This window comes from Anguilla rostrata, chromosome 13 (genome assembly GCF_018555375.3).
Source record: "Anguilla rostrata isolate EN2019 chromosome 13, ASM1855537v3, whole genome shotgun sequence".
NCBI classification, from domain to species: Eukaryota; Metazoa; Chordata; class Actinopteri; order Anguilliformes; family Anguillidae; genus Anguilla; species Anguilla rostrata.
Window position 1 is genome coordinate 32,426,287 of NC_057945.1, and position 19,953 is coordinate 32,446,239.

General features: G+C 44.6%; 1 protein-coding gene and 1 long non-coding RNA gene across 3 annotated transcripts in view; one reads left to right on the forward strand and one right to left on the reverse strand.

Moving 5' to 3' along the window:
• Positions 1–1,021: 1,021 nt before the first annotated feature.
• c13h1orf159 (chromosome 13 C1orf159 homolog) lies at positions 1,022–11,170 on the reverse strand. Of its 2 annotated transcripts, none has more exons than XM_064304684.1 (9): positions 11,036–11,170; positions 10,017–10,105; positions 8,256–8,343; positions 8,019–8,114; positions 7,488–7,538; positions 6,318–6,452; positions 5,635–5,660; positions 5,435–5,465; positions 1,022–3,260 (listed from the first exon to the last, which is right to left on the reverse strand). In XM_064304684.1, the coding sequence occupies exons 2-9, from the start codon at positions 10,086–10,088 to the stop codon at positions 3,157–3,159; spliced, it is 603 nt and encodes a 200-aa protein (XP_064160754.1). In that variant the 5' UTR covers positions 10,089–10,105; positions 11,036–11,170; the 3' UTR covers positions 1,022–3,156. The 2 variants fall into 2 exon arrangements, with proteins under 2 accessions (XP_064160754.1, XP_064160755.1); XM_064304685.1 differs by lacking the exon at positions 11,036–11,170 and adding an exon at positions 10,723–10,928.
• Positions 11,088–19,953, forward strand: part of LOC135237508 (uncharacterized) — a 31,133-nt gene continuing 22,267 nt past the window's right edge. The window contains exons 1-3 of the long non-coding RNA XR_010324845.1: positions 11,088–11,207; positions 12,572–12,657; positions 17,919–17,998. This is a non-coding gene — a long non-coding RNA (uncharacterized LOC135237508). The remainder of the gene's footprint in view (positions 11,208–12,571; positions 12,658–17,918; positions 17,999–19,953) is intronic.

Sequence of the window (19,953 nt, forward strand, 5' to 3'; positions counted from 1 at the left end):
TGACCTAAGAATGAAGCGTCACTACGCTGTGCAGAAGTACTAAATGCTTATGAAGGTGGAACACTTGGCACTCTGTCCTTTTGGTGTTTGGCTTCAACAGAAACAATTCATTTAATTATACCAACCAAATTCTCATACTAGAGACCCTTGGTATAACATTCACTTTCCCTGTAGTTCGAAAGGTAGCAACTAATGTCTCTATTCTGATAGATGAAAGGTCTTTGGTTTTAGCTTATATTTGAGTATGATGAAATCACTAGCGCTAAGCAAGAAGGTATGCTAAATGTGTTACAGCCAAGGAATAAGGAAGAATGTTTCCTTCCTTATTATCTTGCTTAGTGATTCAGAGAAATATTTGTTCTTGCTTTCTGGCTGTTTTAATCTAAAGCCACAAGTATGGAAACCAGGATCTAGATGTAGTCAGTTTAACGGTCTGTCACACCTTATCTAGACATACGTCATAACTGAAAAAAAAAAAAAACGTCATGGATACTGATGACCCCTTTGTTCTGTCAGCATCAACCAGAACAGTTTCTACACTACAACAAAGGACTGCCACGAAGCCCTTGTAGTCTCCACATTCTCCTGCTATTGCCTCATAGGTCCCAAGGCAAGCTCTTCTTACTAGCCATTGCCCAACTGCACCATTTTATCACAACTGGCTTTCACAACTGGTTTCTCAGAAAAGGTGGTATCAGCAGTGGTATCGGAGAACCTTGCGTGGATTCGGTTGTTCAGTTGAAGCCAGATTAAATCACTGCCCTGGAATGCTGATGGAGTGGACTGCTCTTACCTGGGAAACCTGCTCAAGCAGCTTTTTGTGTGAAGTAGGGGGGGCTTTTTCATTCCCCCACAATCCTTTGCGTTGGTGCCATTTGTTAGGAATTGTCACATTTATTTCTCTCCCGTGTATGAGAGAACGGGAGCCTTCATGCGTAATTAGCTAGCATTAAACAAAGTGGGAAAGACACTTCTACAGTATGATTACATGCAGCACTGACACACAAAAAGAAACAGGCAGTTGGAGTCACAAAGCTTTATTGTCTTTTCTCCTCATATTCACATTAAGCCATACGAACTTAAATTCGGAATCGTTACATAGAAAATACAGTCGGTACAAAACAGAAAATACATACACTGTCTGTATAAAACAGTATGTACAATATGTACAGGTTTAAATTGCTGTACAACAGCCATTATATCATGGGCTTTGAATAAATACTGCACGTGGGCACAAGACCATTTTGCCAGCCAGTAGTAACATTTCATGGTGCAACTGGCATACAAGATGTGCACAGCCTCAGAAACTACGCCTTGCTTTTCAACTCTTTCTGGATCATGCAGTTCAAAAAATATTCTGGCTCTTGCCCATTGGCACACAATTCTACACAGTTCAGAGTGGTTGTCGAGTTGTCAATTCTTACCACACCCACTAACTTCACTCCTACATCAAAAACAATACAGCATTAAACCAAAATAACTGCTGAACATTTTCAAAATGTCCAAGGACAATGGCAGAGAGAGAGAAAAAAACCCATCCTCCCTGTGCAGCTACAACTCAAGTATACAATTTCCAGGAAAAAGGTATGAAGGATCCATTCATCAGGACACTTGGCACCACAAAAGCAGTCAATATATGTGCACTTTCACCTCAGGCAAATGTTCATTTGGCAACTACAGTAGACACTTGCCAGTCTTGTCTACAAAGATGAAGTGTGATGCTTTGAGCTTTCACTTGAGCTTTCCGATTTTAAAGACTACTTACAGCTACGAGTGAATGCTGAAATCAAAAAGGTGCTTCTCAAAGACTGTTACACATTTCATAAAACTCAATGTAAAAAGTAGAGGAAATCTACAGTATTGTTTACATTCACCATGAGTCACAATTTCTAAACTTCATTAACATATCTACAGTCAAGGATAGCTGATTTCCCACTGGTTTTGTTGCTTGTTAACAGTAAGACTATTCCCACTCACTTTCAAGTTCACTTTGGGATATTTTGACACATTCATGTGTGAACATTTAAACACACGACAGCTAAATGAGCCGGTGGATGTCTACATGCGTATGTTCTGACGGAATGGAATTTTCCCAAATGCATTATGGGGAACTGGAACTACAAGACTGAACTGTCAGGCATAGTGGTTGAATTTCACCAGTTCTTAGGTGTCCTGGTAACTCTTCTCATGTTTGTGAATAGCATCCTTCACTAGTTTCCCTGAGAACATATTACACTCCATACTACATACAAAGAATGCAATGTCATTGGGTATTCTTCATTTTTCTCAATATCCAAGTTGGTCTCTTGCAAGGTCAGTTGAGGATTGCTGCTAACTGATCTGAGAAATGCTGGGTTAAAGCAAATGTTAACATCTGTACGAACATCTGTTGCAATATGCCACTTCTCACAAGAGTTCACCAAGTGAAGGACTACTGCAAACTGTGGCCTCATTTAAAAGCTGTGACTGCGCATGAAGTTTCTAACTGTTAGCACATGTTCTCATTAAAACTTCGTGATTTATTTTCCTCTCGATGCTCTTCTGTGCTCTTTAATTTAATAATAGGTGCCAACCAGCTCTCTTGCAGTGTCAAAGTCTGGAACATGACCGCACGCTTGTACCCAGTCTAAAGCAATCACTGCATACATAAAAGGCCACCGTGACATTTGGCATTTTTTTCCCAGTCTTAGGTTGACCAATTGGTGTGTTTACAATCTACCGACAGCTCAGTTTTTTTGGCATAATACTCCATACAATAACGCAAAAGTACCAAGACGAAATAACATAAATACAGGGAAAATAAATTAATCTCATAAGAAGGTATTCAAATTCAGTAGTGGCATCCCAAGATTGCTTTAAGAAAACAACACTTCACCCCCAAAAGCCAAAAGCCCTCTGCCCCCAATTATCAAATAATCAGCTGTACATGAGTATGTGTTTATATCAAAAGAGAAAGGGGACCCGGTCCAGGTCCAGGCTGAAGTTTCGGGTGGGACGGGGAACGCTAGCCTGTTCCCAGGCAGACGCTACAGGGCAGCCTGCAGGAGAAATACGTACGCTACGCTAACAGTGTCCGAAACGGGAGGACGGCCCCCCCAGGGACCCCCCCCAGTGAGCGGGATGGCGCGGGTCCCGGGCAGGCCTGTCTGCACGCGCTCACACGTTGCTGACCTTGGTGACGGCGGCGGTGGAGATGGTGGCGGCGCTGGACGCCGCCGTTGCCGAGGGACGCTCCCTTCTGACGTACCGGGGCTTTCTCACTATGGACAGACAGACAGACAGAAAGACAAACGGACAGACGAACGGACAGACGAACGGACAGACAGACAGACAGACAGACAGACAAACAGACAAAAGACAGACAAACGGACAGACGAACGGACAGACAGACAGAAAGCAGGAGGCCAGATGAGACCAAAGCAGTTGGATTTAACCCCTTAAATGCTCTGACATTCACACCCTCTCCGGTTAGATGGGGACCAGGGAGCAGACAGGACAGCCACACTGAAACTCCTCATGCACTGCAGTCACACTCAGTCTGCCGTTCCCATTTGAAACAGCTTCTGTGCTTCCCTCAGCATACACCTTACGGCACGTTGACACGGACTCCCACAAAGTAAACAGTCCCTGTGTGATGGATGGGGCCCTGTCATTGCTAAAGAAGGGAAAAATGAACGACTAACGTATCCACAGACTGCTGTTTGTTGCCAGCACTTCTAGTGTATCTCACCCAATATGTGTAGCCACACATGCAACCTTCCCATATCCACTCCAGAAAAGATGCATTTGGATTAAATTGTGTTCGTGTAAAGCAGCAATTTTGCATTAAATCAATCAGTCAATCTTTATTGTCCCATTTCGGTTTGGTTTGGTTTGCAGCCAGTGTTCAACACATTTACCAACTACTACTTTAAAATTGACCAGGGCAACCATAAAACAATAAGACAATAATAAAATGTTAAATTAAATAAAAACAATCAAACAATAACTAAATAATAAATCAACAAAATCAGCTATGGTCAGAAATGAGGTAAAAGCAGTGCATTAATACACAGTGCTAAGAGCAGTATCAGTGCAGAGAGGGCAGAGAGAGTGGCCATGATGTGCATGAGCTATTTCATACTGAGCCTGCCGATTGCCATAGAGACAACGAAGACCTTGGATCTCTTAGTCCTCCTGACAGGCACCCTAAAATGGCGGCCTGAGGGCAATAGCTCAGACTCCTTCTGCAGGGGCTGGTCAGGGCAGTGTTAAATAGCCTTGGCCTTCCTAAGGACCTGCTCGCAGTAAATGTCCTGGAGCCAGACCTGACTCACCCCCACTATTTCACTAGCCACCTTAACGAGGCCGCCAAGTCTGTTCTCAAACACAACCCATTTAAACAACGTGCATTAGTGTACAGAACATGCCTGCAGCTCATATTTGCCCGATGTTAAAACTGACCGGCCTTAAGGTCAAATAAGAGGTGAAACTAATAACAATAACAAGTAAGGCATTATAAATGCAATTTGTTATATATAAAAGACACCGGCCCAGGTAATTAAGACGGAGAAAAAATGTAGTTAATAAACTGCTCGAAGGGCACTTGGTGTGGTTCCATCAAGCAATGAATCCCTGGAAACGTCTGAATCGCAGCATTTAAAGCTGAGTTAAGGGGTGGTTTGTTCAGCATGGGTTCGGTACAGGATGTCCAATAACTGTTGGTAATTCTAAAATTCTAAATTCACGCCTCTTCATGGAAATCGCAAGTATTGGAGGGCTAGTGTTGTGGCCCCTATCTGCAGTGAGGGAGAAGCGGCTGTGTGGATCAGAGACTCCGCCCCCCTAAGTGGTGCTGTTCTGGATCAGAGACTCCGCCCCCCTAAGTGGTACTGTGCTGGATCAGAGACTCCGCCCCCCTAAGCGGTGCTGTTCTGGATCAGAGACTCCGCCCCCCTAAGTGGTACTGTGCTGGATCAGAGACTCCGCCCCCCTAAGTGGTACTGTGCTGGATCAGAGACTCCGCCCCCCTAAGTGGTACTGTGCTGGATCAGAGACTCCGCCCCCCTAAGTGGTACTGTGCTGGATCAGAGACTCCGCCCCCCCTGAGTGGTGAGTGGTGCAGCTCCCGCCTGCTTCATTCTCAGGCGTATTGCATTTCGCTGCTCGCTGCTGGGGGAAACAATGCTAGCCCTGTCCCCACGGTGACACAAAAGCCGCCTCCCTCCAGTCTCTGCTGAAACCTGCTACAGTCATGATTCACCATTTTGTCCACCTGATCTGAGAACGCGGAGAGCCAGAGTCAAAACTGCTCAACTGCTGGGCTCTTTTCTTCCCAAATAACCCGTTTAGATGCAGAGGAAGGAGCCTCAGCCGTCATTATTAATATACATAGTTATCATTAAAAGTATCAAGTGCACCCCCCCCCCCCATAAAGTTGAGTACCCAGCTTTACCTGAGGACGTAGGTGTAGGTATCATCACAGCCTTCAGAGAGCATGAATAAAAAACAATGCATTAATCCTACATGCACGACAGAATGGACAGCAAATTCAACATCTATCAGAACTGAAGACATTACAATATTTACACTGTTACATTATTATTAGAACTGGGACAATACAATGAAGGCAATTAAGCACTTAAACCAACTTACCGTCTCACTGGGTTGGAAAATGAAGGCTGTAAAAGACACACACACACACACACACACTATAATTATTTACCTGTGTATACATTTCAGACAAATCTCCCCATCTTGTCAAAAAGGCAATTCATGAAAGAAATCCACAACTAAACAAGCCAATCATATGTGAGTACATAATGAGAAGGGGCGGGGACGCCCAGTGAAGCCGGCCCTCCCTGCCTGATAGTCTACCTCATGCACTGTCCTCATCACTGCCACCCCTGGCCTGCTCAGTGGGAATACCTTTGACGAGGTCAAAAGGACACCTTTTCCACCTGCACCGGATTGGACAGCCCGTTTTAAACTACTCTGCCTCAATCTGGATTACCAAAATATATACCTGCATCTTACCAGCCTAAAAAACTAAACCAAACAGACCAAAAGCTGATTTTTAAATCAGGTCTGTGTGAACTTCACTGCACAGTTCTGCTCTTTCACAGTATGACCAGAATAACGTTGCTTTTCTTTACTTTAATTCTCCTGTGAGTTGCTACGTGCCAACGCCTTTGTCAAGGACTGCATTAAATACAGCCTGCTTGATACGATACTGAACTGAGTGACCTGTGAAAAGGCATACCCTGGATAAGGGCGTCTGGCAGACACAGTTAAATCACACTAACGGTCTGATTGGCTGACTGAAGGAGCTGCCGTACCTTTGTTGCGCCTGTAGAAAAGTCCGGGGAGGCGGTTGGAGCGCTTGAGGTAGAAGAAGGAGGCGACGGACAGGATGAGGAAGAGGCTCGCCAGCAGCGTTCCCAGCAGGAGGGAGGCGACCACGCCCGGACCACCTGCTCACGAGCCACCAGAATGAGCTACCGCGACACGCACGCGCTCAAACCACACAAAGCAGACCTACTGTGAAGAGTACGCGTATGCACACACGCACGCACACACCACGCACACACATGCGTACGCGCACCACACACACTCACAAACCACACAAAGCAGAACGTGACCTACTGTGAAGCGTACGCGTATGCACACACGCACACACGTAGCACGCGCACCACACACACACTCACAAACCACACAAAGCAGAACGTGACCTACTCTGACGCGTACGCACACACCACACACACACACGCACACACCACACACACACACACACACACCACTCACACACATGCATAAGCGCACCACACACACACTCACAAACCACACAAAGCAGAGCGTGACCTACTGTGATGCGTAAGCACACACCACACACACACACACACACACACACATGCGTACGCGCACCACACACGCGTAGCACACGCACCACACACACACTCACAAACCACACAAAGCAGAACGTGACCTACTGTGACACGTGCGCGTACGTACACGCCACACACACACACACACACACACACACACACACACACACACACACACACACACACGTATGCATGCAGGCATCACACACACGCACACGTATGCAAGCATCACACACGTACCACACGCACGCACCACACGCACACACTCACACTCACACTCACAAACCACCAAAGCAGATCATGACCTACTGCAACACGCACATGTACACAGACCACACACATGCTCCACCTACTGTGTAATTCATAAGACAAACAGATTGTATCAGTTTTTACTATTACCACACATTCCCGACACTGACAATGCATTGTCAGCATCACTTTTCACACATAAAAGCAACTCAACACCCGCTCAAGACATCACTACGCCCGAAAGTGGAGAGCTTGCTCAATACTCAGGTAGCTTGTTCAGCCGGCTGACATTGCATTGGTGGAAACTGAATGCTTACTGGCATTGTAGATGAACTTTCAATACCAAAACAACAGGATGTGGCTGCAATTTCTTACCGATTTTGGGCATCACAGTAGTGAACAGGGTTACATTTGTCCTCACAGGAACTGCAGGAAACAAAGAACACAAGAAAATGAGAGATAAACATCTCTAACTGAAGAATCACATACCAATGTAACCGTTCATCTAAAGGAAGACACGCTGTGTACATTTCCTGCTAACAATACAGACCTGCTTCTACCTTTCCATCAGACAATGGCCCTTGCACAACAATGACAAACCCATACATTCCTATATGAGCAATGTAAGAGAATTAGGACATCTAAAAAACGAACAGTTCGCCAACGTCCTTTCCATTCCATGTCTATGTTACAGTCCCTATATCATGCTATTGCGTAGTGTAGTATAATGGGTAAGGAACTGTTCTTGTAACCTGAAGGTCACAGGTTCGTTGTACCCTTGAGCAAGGTACTTAACCTGCATTGCTTCAGTATATATCCAGCTGTATAAATGGATGTAAATGCCATGTAGCCTGTAATGTGCTGTACTGAAGCAGTGGGCCTGGGCTGCACTCGGGACACACCGACCGTAGCTGCAGCTGGAGAAGTTGTCCGACTCCAGGGGGAGCGTGTCGCAGAGCACGCAGAGAGCCGTGTCGTTGCCCAGGACGCGCAGGAAGCAGCCTGCGGAAACACGCGCAGCGGAGCGGGGAGTCAGCGGCGGGGGGAGAGCGGGCTCGCGGGTGAGCAGAGCAGGTGTGCACGTTCAACAGGGCGGAGGCAGGAGCAGGTGTGCACGTTTACAGGGTAAATCACTGTGGGTACCTGGCTCACACTGGGTGCTGTTCGCGCAGGTTCCATTCACCACCATGCCATTCTCTGCACAGCAGTCACTGGGGCCTGGGAGCAGCGCCTGCCACGTACACACACACACACACACACACACACATGCACATACACGCACACACACACACACACACACACACACACACACACATGCACATACACGCACACATCCACACACACACACAAACACATGCACATACACACACACATCCACACACGCATACACATACACACACAGTCATAGATGGACAATAAGATTAAATGACTATCTGAAGTACACAATGGACTTTCTGGTATTTATAATTTAACTGCAGACAAGATGCATCGATCTGCAGACAAGACCGCTTTCTTAACCTCATCATGTCTGAGAGTGCAATCACTATTTGCTACTACATCTGATCACACCTCGAATTAAAAGAGCCAACAAATTTTATAGACGGAGTGTAATGGTAATAGATGAAGTATGAATATAATTTCATAGTTTCTACAAGAATGGCACTGTCATGGAGACCCAATGCTGGGGGGGAGTGGGGGGCGGGGGGGAGGCCGAAACCTGATTATCCGGCTCCTTTGCGGCCGTTACAGAAACAGGAATTATTGTTCTTTGCATCTGTGTCACAATTCCCCACCACAAGAGGGAAAAAAAGAGGTGAAAACAGGAATGTTGTCACTCCTGCTTGAACAAAGCAGCCCTCTTTTTTTTAAAAAAAAAAACCATTCTTATCCAAACTAGACATTTCCTGGATCCACAGGCCTCTCTCATCACTACAAGTTGAAGGATGCAAAGCCTATGATTCCAGCCACTGACTCTCTTGACTCCGCCCTCCAGCAGCTCAGCTGCGCAGTCGACTTCATGTGGAACGCACGAGTGTCTGACTGCGCAGAGCTCATGACTGAAACCCTCCCTTAAGACTGCTCCATCAGCGGGACACTAAATAAAGGCCTTTGTTGCTCAACTCTTTTCTGTGAAAAAAAAAACGCACGGGGCCGCATTCTTCAGGAATTCCCCTGCTTTGAACTGGAGGCGTCTCAGGAAAGACGGAGAGCCTCATAAAGTGCTTGGCGTGAGCTCAAATCAGTCCTGGGATATCCGTCACATGAGAGAACATTAATGCAATTTAAGGTGGCGAACCGTCAGTGTGGAGACTACCCTGACCTTCGCCTTATAACAGGAGATACTTCAGCAAAAGGTCACCAATAACAAGTCCTGGAATCGTGCCCCTTTCCAAAGGCAGAAGTTGGAATTTGCAACCCTTAGCAAATGTGCTGCAAAAAAAGTGTTCTTGTAGCAAAAGAACAGAGGTGGCCTTCAAATGAATGGTCTCTAAATAATCAGCAACCATTTAAAAGCAACAAAGCCATACTCCAAACTTCAGTCGGGTGCACTACTTTGAAGGAAATTATAAATAAAGGGCAAAAACCTGGGTATGTGACAGCTATACTGTATTTACAATGTATAAAGGCATTTCATTATAAACAAAGCCAACGCCTTGCCTTACTAAAATATCATAACAATCTAGTGCAAAACCGAAGGAGCGCACCCTCTGCTGGCGCCGTCCCGTCATAACAAAAACTCTTATTCCTTTGAACTGAAACCAGAACCAAAATTAAAATAAAAAAATATTAATAACGTCAAGAAACTGGCTAATTAATATGAACACGCAACAAGAAATACTTAAAATCAGTGTGTGATATGAAAAGATTTGTATTGTTGAGGAAGTAACAGTATAAGCTAGTTACCTTGATTACTGAAGTTTCACAAAAAACTTGAAGCGCTGTTGCTGCGAAGAGGATGAAGACTGACAGAGCCATAACCACCCCAACCAGCCCTACGAGTAATGAACATTTAGTGACAACGTCAGAATCATACATTACTTAGAACACTTTACAATCCGGTATGTAGACATTTTTGTTTTGTTTTTTAACTTGAGGAAATGTGTCCAACATGGGTAACACTGGCAAGTTAGCCTGCCTTATAGACTATTCTATATTTCATCTAGAAGGGTAGCAAGGAAACATTATTTCAGGCAGAATAGATATGGCCTCCCTGTACAATAGGTGGTGAGCCCATTTATACGCACATAATGAAGACAACGCTCAACGTTACCCCAGTGTTTGGCAGCATGTGCTCACAAACGTTTGCTTGATGCCCTTCCATAAGTTACATATATCAAGTTAGTGTACAGACAATATACGTTAGATCAGTCCAAAGGCAGAGACTGGCTACGGTGTGGGTACAAATTGCGAAATATCTGGCTAGCAAGCTATAGCCTAACTAACGAGCCGCATTGATTTGTTCTTTGATAACGAACATTAGTAGATAGTACAGTAAAACAAAGCTTAACTGAGCTTTGTTTGAAAAACGTATCCGATGCCTAGGGTATGCATATTTGCAGGTAGACATAAACTTAATAATTAGCTTGTTTGATAAAATGTCTCACGATACCTTATTAACGCCATATATAACTACGAGTAAAACTCGGCAACCATGTAAACATCTATCAAAAGCTAACTGACTAGCTAGCTAAAAACGAGTGAAAACCTAGCTCAGCTAGCTGCCGGTACACTGGCTATCTAGCGGTAGCTAGCCAGCGTTACCACAACAGCTTTGACCAACGTGCGAATCGTAGGCAAGTCGAAAACTAAATACGGTGGTTTTAATTTCTGAACAATACCACTGTATAACGACATTTCGGAAGGGAACAATAGATTGGTGTATTGTTATCAAGTTTAGCAAATCAAAGACACACCCGCCCTACCTTAGAACACCATAAGGAAGTGAACTCCAGGCATCAAACAGTTGACTGCCAGCACATTTGCAACAAAAACGCCAGGCCTACGCGGTTGCTAGGATACATTGAGCCCCACTGTAAAGGGGGTGTGTTCAAGAAGCAAAGCACAGCTATTCCTACCCGTGTGTTTACGGCCAAAGTACGTATTTTCATATAAAATTACATGGTTTATTTGTCAACGTTTAACCTCGCATCGTGAAAAATGAACGTAATAACAATATTCATTTAACAAAACTTTGACCGCAACATAGACAGATTAAATGTGTTTTTTGATCAAAATTGTTTGCAAACAAACTAGATGGGCTTGGTGTGCTAACTAGTTTGCGATGGCCTTGTACTTGGAATCGTCAGTAAGCAAACTGCTACACTGTTCTTCTGTGTCTCTAATGGTTTAGTGTTATTAGTAAAGTACTTGTTGAACTGTTGCCTACTTGGACCTAATTTGGCGTTGTTGTGCCATTTATTGCAAAAATACGAGCAGACTTCTTTTGCTTTGGTCCAGTAAATTATATCTGACTGTATTTGTATGATCTGTATGTATTTGTATGATCTTAATGACTCAATATGTAATTGTACTTTATTTAACCTAAGACTTTAATCTAAGGATGATTTGGGGACCATCATTAGATTTATTTTTTCACACAGGGTGTATTACAAAGTAAAGGCCCTTCATGTAAACACAGAAATCCAATCAAAACTGAGAGAAAGCGCTTTTGAATTCAATTTCAAATGTTCTTCCAGGTGTTAGACCTTTACTGTGCGACAATGGCCTGTAATCACCACCACCACCAATAAGTGAATAATATAATACTGCGTTATAATATTATAATTATAATATTATTGTCAATGCAGTGTAGGGAAGAGCAATAATTATGTAATAATTTGCTTTTATTTTTCTAACGACATAATATTTCTGAAGACCAAATATAAATGGGTAAAAATCAGTATGTTTTTCATCTACCCACCATAAACCCCATGTCTAAGAGGATCTACCCTGGGTTTTTGAGGGACCAGAGGACATCCACTATATAAGCAACTTATATTGTTTGGCCAGCACAGGCCCAAAAATATAAAACTAGCCCTCCCAAGGTTGTGGTCCTGCAATTCAATCTGAACATATTTATTTTCTATTTCAGCTTATGTAGAAGCACAAGACAAAATGTGTAACATGGTATAGCAGTTATAATTAGGTGTGAAGGGCATGAATAGCATAATGTCGATTTTATGTCGTCTTTTATTTTTTTTAGTGTAAGATTCTAATAGGGATACAGAACAGTACTTCTGTTAGATAATCATTTGGTGTTCACACGTTTGCAATCAACTGTGGTTTTTTTCCCCCATTAAAAACGGCTGGCCTATTCCAGTCCATTGTTGACTACTGTCTAAAACACTATCAAATAAAGACATTAGGTTTATTTTAAGACTTCACAATATAGTGAAATGGCAAAATGTTAACAAGTAATGCGTTTTATATTCTGTGCTCCTGTTTCCTTTGCAACTCAGGATTGCAATGATTGAAGTCTGGCCCCTAGGGGGAGCTGTCGCTGTTTGAACTGTTTCATACCCGCAGAGAGGCACTGTGAAGACAGGTACAACCTTGAAAATCTTCTCCTCCTTTCATTTTCATGTGTATTTATGTTTGTCCGGGCCTATTTTAGGCTCATTAAGCACTTTTTGTCTTTCCCACCTACTAACAATATGTCTAGTTTTTGGACTGAGTCTGAACTGGTTGTATAATTAGAATCTGTTTCAGAAAATCAATAGCATCACTGAAAATGATGAAAATAGCTGTACCTTCATCTGCACACTTAGGGTTGTCCTTAGAGCAGCAGCTTCTTTCTGGTGGCCATGAAATGCTGAAAGTGGTTCAAATTTTAACAAAAAACAAATGTCTAACCTGCATTTTGTTTGCTCTATCCCTACCGGTATGCATTCTGCTACTCAAGTGAAGGACATCAGACAGCAACTGAAATATATTTGGGCCCTTACTATGTATTTTATAAACATGGACCTAAATAAAGAATTGAAATGTGCGTGCACGCACATGGGCTATGCATCAAAAATGCAGCTGTACAGAATGCATAAAAATATTGTATTAATAACAAGGATGCAAAACATCCTTGTACTGAAAGCGGTGTTGGGCGAACGTTGTTATTGTTGGTTTATTGGCCCTGGTGCTCGGAATGGCCCGTGAAGGAACAGCTCCTGTTTTTCTCCCCCGTCTCCCCCGAGCCTAGTAGAGATGCTCCGTTGCCAGGGCGGGGGCCTCTCTGATGCAATGTTTCCCAGCTCCAGTCACCCCCCAACCCCCAACACCCCCCCTCCCCCCTCCCGCGCCCAATCCGTTTCATACCCGCAGAGAGGCGTGGTCACAAGGCTCTCCCGCCATCGGCCCCCTCAGTTTCAAGGTGAAAAAGGTTTAATCAAAGGTTTAATTACCCTACACATCCATCGCTGTCAGAAATAAAGGTGCAGTGGAGGTACGTTTGTGTTCTTTAAGGAACAAATTTACCCAAATGTACTCTGAAAGTTCAATAATGTTCTATCTGGGTACTCGTAAGTACCATTTACTCGCAAAAAATGTACAAATGAATTATGTATTGCTGGCTAGGTGTGCAGTATTATATACCTATAGGGCACCACCCCAGTGACAAGCGTTTGTACCATTTATAGGCACTTTTTCATACCTGTTTTTCCTGACAGTGGTACAGTCTGTTTTACCAAACAACCAATCATAGGGCCTAAAAGTCTACTTTGTCTAGTCTAGTGGTTTTAATACCTGGAATGCATTGTAAGATATTAACAGTCTCTGAAGTTCAAAAAATAAATGCCATTTGTAAGAAGACTTGAAGGACCGTAGCTCAAAAGATGAACAGGCCAAATCTGTTTAACAAGTAAATGTTTGAGTAAATGTTCTTTTGTTTCAACACTATAGAAGCAAGTTGAAGCTCTGCATTCAAAAAGCCTTTACATTTCTTTGTCACCCATTTTCATCCTTTGAGCTTTATTTGAAGTATAATTTGGAATACAAATGAAGGTTTTGAGATGCATACAAACAACTATGACCCATATTTAGTCTGACTGCATTGTGGTTTGTCCTTACATTGGGTAATGCATTTTAGTTCTGGTCTTTTGGTCTTTTTGATAATATGGTGTATGCCTCTGATACAAATGATAACTACATGTGCAATGACAGAAATAATGCGCAAAATACAGTACTGGTTGGACCAAATCTGAAAGTCCCCCAAGGTATTCGTAACATCATTTATTACGTAAGCTGCCATTGCACGTCCCATTAAGAATGATGCCGAAATCACCCGAGCAATGTAAACGCACAACAGACGGCCATTTTGAATAGCCACTCCCTGCTTCACCGGTCTGCCTGCTGAGAGATGATGTTAAAAGAAAAGGAGGGATTTTGGTTTGGCTCCTGAAAGCCGATGAACAGATTTTTACATCGCCGGCTCTCCTCCACTGCAGTGCTGAAATGTAGTCGTGACCCCTTTGTTCCCCGAACCATCTGTTAACCTGTTCATCTACAGATGGCCCTAATTAACGGGGTCCCCCCTAATAATCACCTGGTTAATTAACCCTTTGAGGGGCAGGGATAATCCGGGGGGTTGTGTTTTTTACGAGGGGTGATGCTGGCTGCAGCTCTGCCCTCAGTGCTGAAACCATGAGAGCAGAACGTCTGCGCTCTCACCCAGAGCACGGCGAAAAACTAAATGTTATGTGTGTGTGTGCGTGTGTGTGTGTGTGTGTGTGTGTGTGCGTGTGTGTGCGTGCATCTGTGTGTGCGTGCGTGTGTGTGTGTGTGTTTTTTTCTCTCTGAAATATTCAGAACGTTTTTTTAAAAGGCAACAACTTTATCTGTAAAATGTGGGCAAAAATGTAGCCACAGTGCAGTAATTTTCTTTTCCAGTACTCCTTGGATTATAGGCTAGTGGTATCATCCATGCTCCACATTCAAGTCTGAATAACAGCAGACCATGCTTGCCTCTGTGCTTTAATGCATCACACAGCTTGCAATTAAAATCTTGGGGGGTGGGGGTATGAAAAAACATGAAAATGAAAATATTGTGGGGCTGAAAAGGCACTCTTTTTGTATTCAAGCGATTAGATTACAAAGCTTTTTCTGGTTTGACGGACCTATGGGGAAAAAAAAGAAACGCATTGAACCAGCTTGCTTATGGTTTGAGTCTCAAAGCGCCTTCATTGGGGTGTATACGGCTATGTGTATTTATCTGGCTTCATAAGAAAAAGCAGGAAGTCAGCTGGAGGGTGGTGTAATTGTCCTGTTGTGGCTGTTTGATGTGGGACAGGTGGGGTCTCCCATCTCCCAGGTGTGTTAATGGTGTAAGGATGCACATGCCGTCTGCCTATCCAGGTGTGGCTGGTTCTGCAGGTACCACTGAGCCCCGCGAATCCTTCGTTTCGCCCCCCACTCCCGTTACACTGGAGACACATGCTGGTTGCCAAGCAGCTTACACACCTCATCAGTGTGTATGACTGTGTAAAGATGAATCCTGTCGCACACGCATGGCAGACGTTCACAGCAGAACGCACACAGAGAGCCTGCAGTGCTCTCACAGTCCAGTGCTTGTTAAGACTTCACGCATTTACATGCAAAGGAACTCAAATGCGTGCACACACAGGCATTCTCTCATCCTGTGCCTCACTGTGATTTACATGGGATGCAAATGTTAACCGAATTTGTTGTAGAGGGCAGTAGAAAGTGGGGCACAGCAAAATATGGGTTAGGGGCGGGGGGGTATTTGCAATTTGTGCAGTGGGGGAAAGGAATAAAGTATTTTCTGAGTCGGGGCATTGCAAGGGTGCGAGGGCTTCTGTGCTTCTCGCACTTTACGGGTGGCACACTGTGGTTACTTGAGCCTTTTGATTGGTGATTTCAAACTGTGGAGAAAGGGGTGGGGGGGGTGTTGTTTCAAAGTATTCTATTTCCATGTACTTGCAATGATGAAAAAAATGATTGTCTGTTAACTGTTAAATTAACTTTTATAAATGTTACGAATGGTGCAGACCGAAATACAAAACAGACAGTCGCTATAGCTACCTATTATCCCCGTCCTCATTCTCAAGCCCAGGTATTGTGCCGGTGGTCTTCTTGTAAGGACTTTTAGTCCTTGAGTTGAGTTTGATAAGACGTCTCTGGACAGAGTTTTTTTTAAAAAAATTTAAACGAAATCGTGGCAACGCGGCGACCCTGTGATGTTAATGACAGAGAGCGGGTCCCGGCGTTGAGCCCCTGCTCCTGATACCTGGCTGGCTGGTGCCGGGCCCACCGGGGGGAGCGCCTCTCTCGCCTTTGATGTTCGCTCCTCGGCGCACGCTCTGTCTTTGCCCCGGGACACCCCCCCCCCCCCCGAACCCCCCCGACCCCCCCGAGGCCCGGCCCCCCAGATGAATGGAGCTAAAACCTCACACAGTCGGCAGCTGCAGCCTTTGAACAGGCAGACAAAGGCCCAAATTTATAGGCCTCCTTTCATCTGTGTATTCGATACCCGCGTCTCACACGTTACGAGACCCCAGCCACTATCAGACAGGTCTGTGGACGGTCCGCTGTTAAAATTAAACCCGTGTCCCCCGCTCGGAAAGGAATATTCTGCGCTTGTGTCCGCCACCTTAAAATGAGCTAAATTCTGTTCTTCACATGATCTCATAATCTAATAATTACTGCAAAAGGGCAATGAAAATGAATCTGAGCATTAAAAATATGCACAAACTACCTAAAATTAAATTTTATTTGTATAGTGCGGTTTACAGAGACACTGTTATTGAAAGAAGAAATTGGAGAAAATAGACAAGACTGAGCTTGAATTGCTGAAAATCCAGCCAGTGCTTTGAAAACAAAATGGATTAAGGATGAAATATTCTGGACAGCACTGGAAAAATACTGCATTTTATCATGCAGTGTAATAATTTATCATTCAGCTGAAGTAAGAGACAGGACAGCTGTTTGAATTCTGAATATGACCCGAAGAGGAAGAAGAAGCCCGTTATGTATGGAGTTATGTTGTGAGAACTGTCCAGCTGCAGGTTCTCGAGTGAATTAAAACTGAAATACTGTTCAGCTGTTGCTGACCAGAGCACGCCTGGATGTTTGGCAGCGCTGTTGTCTGTACTCCATTTCAAACGAAGATGCAAGTGTCCACTACATGCTAGAATACTTTCAAGTAACCGATTGTATATGTGGTGAATATACATATTCTTATTAGAGTACTACTGCCCGATCTCTTGCCCTCACTAATACACGATGCTGCTTTTAAAAAAGGAAGTCAAGAAGCTTTACCCAACTGCTGTGAATTCATGTTAAGGTCTTTAAGTGCAGGGCCTCCCTGTCTCACCTGTAATTCATTATCATTGACCCCTTAAAAAAAAAAAAAATCTAATCAGTAAATTAGAACCTAAAAATAGTATTTTGGGGGAGGGAGGGAGGGAAGTGTGTGAAACGCTCTCAGGGATGAAGTGCGATTGGACGTTCGGGGCGTCCGACTTCCTCCAGTTGCGAATTCTTCGGGGCAGGATTCCCGCTCTGTACCAGGCGAAGGTTTCCACCAGGCCGTTCTTGCGTAACTCCCAGTGATAACGGCAGCACATTCCTCTGCCCAGGCATCACAGCCTCCCGACATCCCTCCGACATGCCTTCACTCCCTCTGCAACTCTGGATTAAGATCACCTTCTGACAGGAAACCGCTATTTTATAAAGAAAGGCACCGCCGACCCATTGTTTGCTTAGTGCTTCGTACAAGTTCAGAAGTCGAGGAGGTTTTAGAAGAGCATCAAGAATGTGTTTTGTTTGTATTTTGTTTTCATCTCTTTATTTCTGTAGAAAGAGTGTCGGTCAGTTCCTGTGCCCGTGGCGCCGGTCACGTTCCCCCGGGCGGTCTTGTGAAGGAGCGTGTACACAAGGTAGGTCACGTCAGGTTAAAGGAAAAGGGCTTTTGTCTGTGAGGCAACCACATGCAAAGCTCTCTGCGTGTTACTGCAGTGTTCACACTTGTTTTCCCTGTGATAATTGTGCTAAGCTTGATGAATGATTTTGAGATCATAGCAATTATGAAATATTAGTAACTATTAGCCCTTGGGCTGTGTTGTACCCTGAATTATTTTCAGTAATAATACACCATGCCACTAATCATTTCTCAGAACTGTTGTGGGGATGATTTACACACCCTGACTTCTGACATCTTGTGCCACTATCACCCTGCTAACTGCCTACCGTGTCATAAGGCAGAACAGGTTGTTGCACAAAGGCAGATAACATCTGCTATGACGTTTCCTTTTGTATTTTTTTTTTTTTTTTTACTACCCCACTGCTTCCTCTTGCCTTTTGTACTTTCGCATATGGATCTTAATGGTTGATAATTGGGCGGGAAAAGGCTTATGGGAGGTTTTGGGTCTGGCTCTGCATTGGTATGATTACATGGGCACTGGGAACTGGTGAAATTCTCCAGAATTATTTCTGCATTGAAATCATTTTTTTGTCTTGTTGTTGCTATGGCAGCGTAACTACCGGTGCCACACTGCGTCAGGCGGTTTTTGTGTTTTTGCCAGTCTGTTGTGTGGGCGTACTGGGCGAGCTGATTGCAGACTTGATACAGGTTTTTCAGGTCAAAGGCAGATATAGGGTAAAGCTCTAACCCTCGAACCCTGGCATATCCTTCAGATAGTAGGCATTTAAAAAGCATGTGTTCCTCAACTTACAGCAGACAACGGGCAGAGATCATAACACAGCGCTAAAATTTAATCACGGAAATACACAGATTAGAAGCGCAAGGGAAGAGTGTTTGTTTTATAAAAAAAGATTGTTGCTGTACATGCAGAACAGAACTGGACGCAGTAGCCGTTTTGAGCTGATGTCTTCCCTGAAGCTCCTTTTGGTGGTGTCTATTGTGCTCAGCTGCCAGATGCGCTATGACTAGATGTGGCGAGGGGGGTGAGGGGTGGGGGGGGGTGGGGGGGTGGGGGGGTAGGCGGGTGGCGGGTGGCGGGTGGGGGTGAACGGGTTCACGTAATCCTGCCCTGCCTGAACGGAAAGACGCCCTTGTTGACACGGCGACGCCCGGCGATGTGTGTGCGAAGCAGTAAAATGCCGAGCGGGGCATTCTCTCCCGCGTCACACACATCCGCGAATGTCAGAGCGTGACCTCGTTCTGGTCGCGGTCGTCAGCGCAAGGCCCCCCCGGGTTCACGGCGTACCCTTAAACGGTCCGCCACAGACCTGTCGGTTTGCACCCGGCGCACCAGCGTCCCCCGGTGACACATGGGATTATACAAACTGATTCAAATTAAGGGATTTCATTGCCATCTGGCACCTTGCGATCGACGGGGGTCACCTGGAGAGAGGAAGCTTGCATGCATTCCCCCCCCCCCAGAGAAATCCGATCTAATCCCATATTTCCTGCAGCTGTTGGTGTAATGGTCAACTGGCCGGAGTCTGAGTCATCTTTCGCTGAAATTTACTCTGGATAATCTGAGCAAAGTGATAATCGAGCTGGACTTGTGGGTGGTGTGCTATATATAGACCATTAGGAGGAAATGTATCACGAGATACAAGAGAGAAAAACATAATTAAATCCAGTGTATGAACGTTATTCTTTAACACCACTGGTCACCATTTTAATTTATTCAGCTCTTTTAACGGATGGGTGGAAGTGGCATTTTGAACTCGATATCGTAACACATTATTAAGGGAGAAACTCGAGAGCTGACAGACTCAGCCCTTCTCCATCTCCAGTGAGGCTTCTCATTGTTTACCCAGCGGGAAGATATGGCTGCTCCCTCATCCCGACCTCTGACCCCTCGCCCACTTCCTCCTCCGCTCGCTCATTCACACCACTCTGGTCTTGCCCTCTTCCTCCTTC

Bases quoted from the DNA above. Each gene is read 5' to 3' on its own strand.
- c13h1orf159 (XM_064304684.1), bottom strand. From the start codon at position 10,088: ATGGCTCTGTCAGTCTTCATCCTCTTCGCAGCAACAGCGCTTCAAGTT. The intron at 7,539-8,018 runs GTCGGTGTGTCC...TGTTTCCTGCAG, and splicing joins CTTCTCCAGCTGCAGCTACG to TTCCTGTGAGGACAAATGTA. The intron at 5,661-6,317 runs GTACGGCAGCTC...TGTCTTTTACAG, and splicing joins TTTCTACAGGCGCAACAAAG to CCTTCATTTTCCAACCCAGT.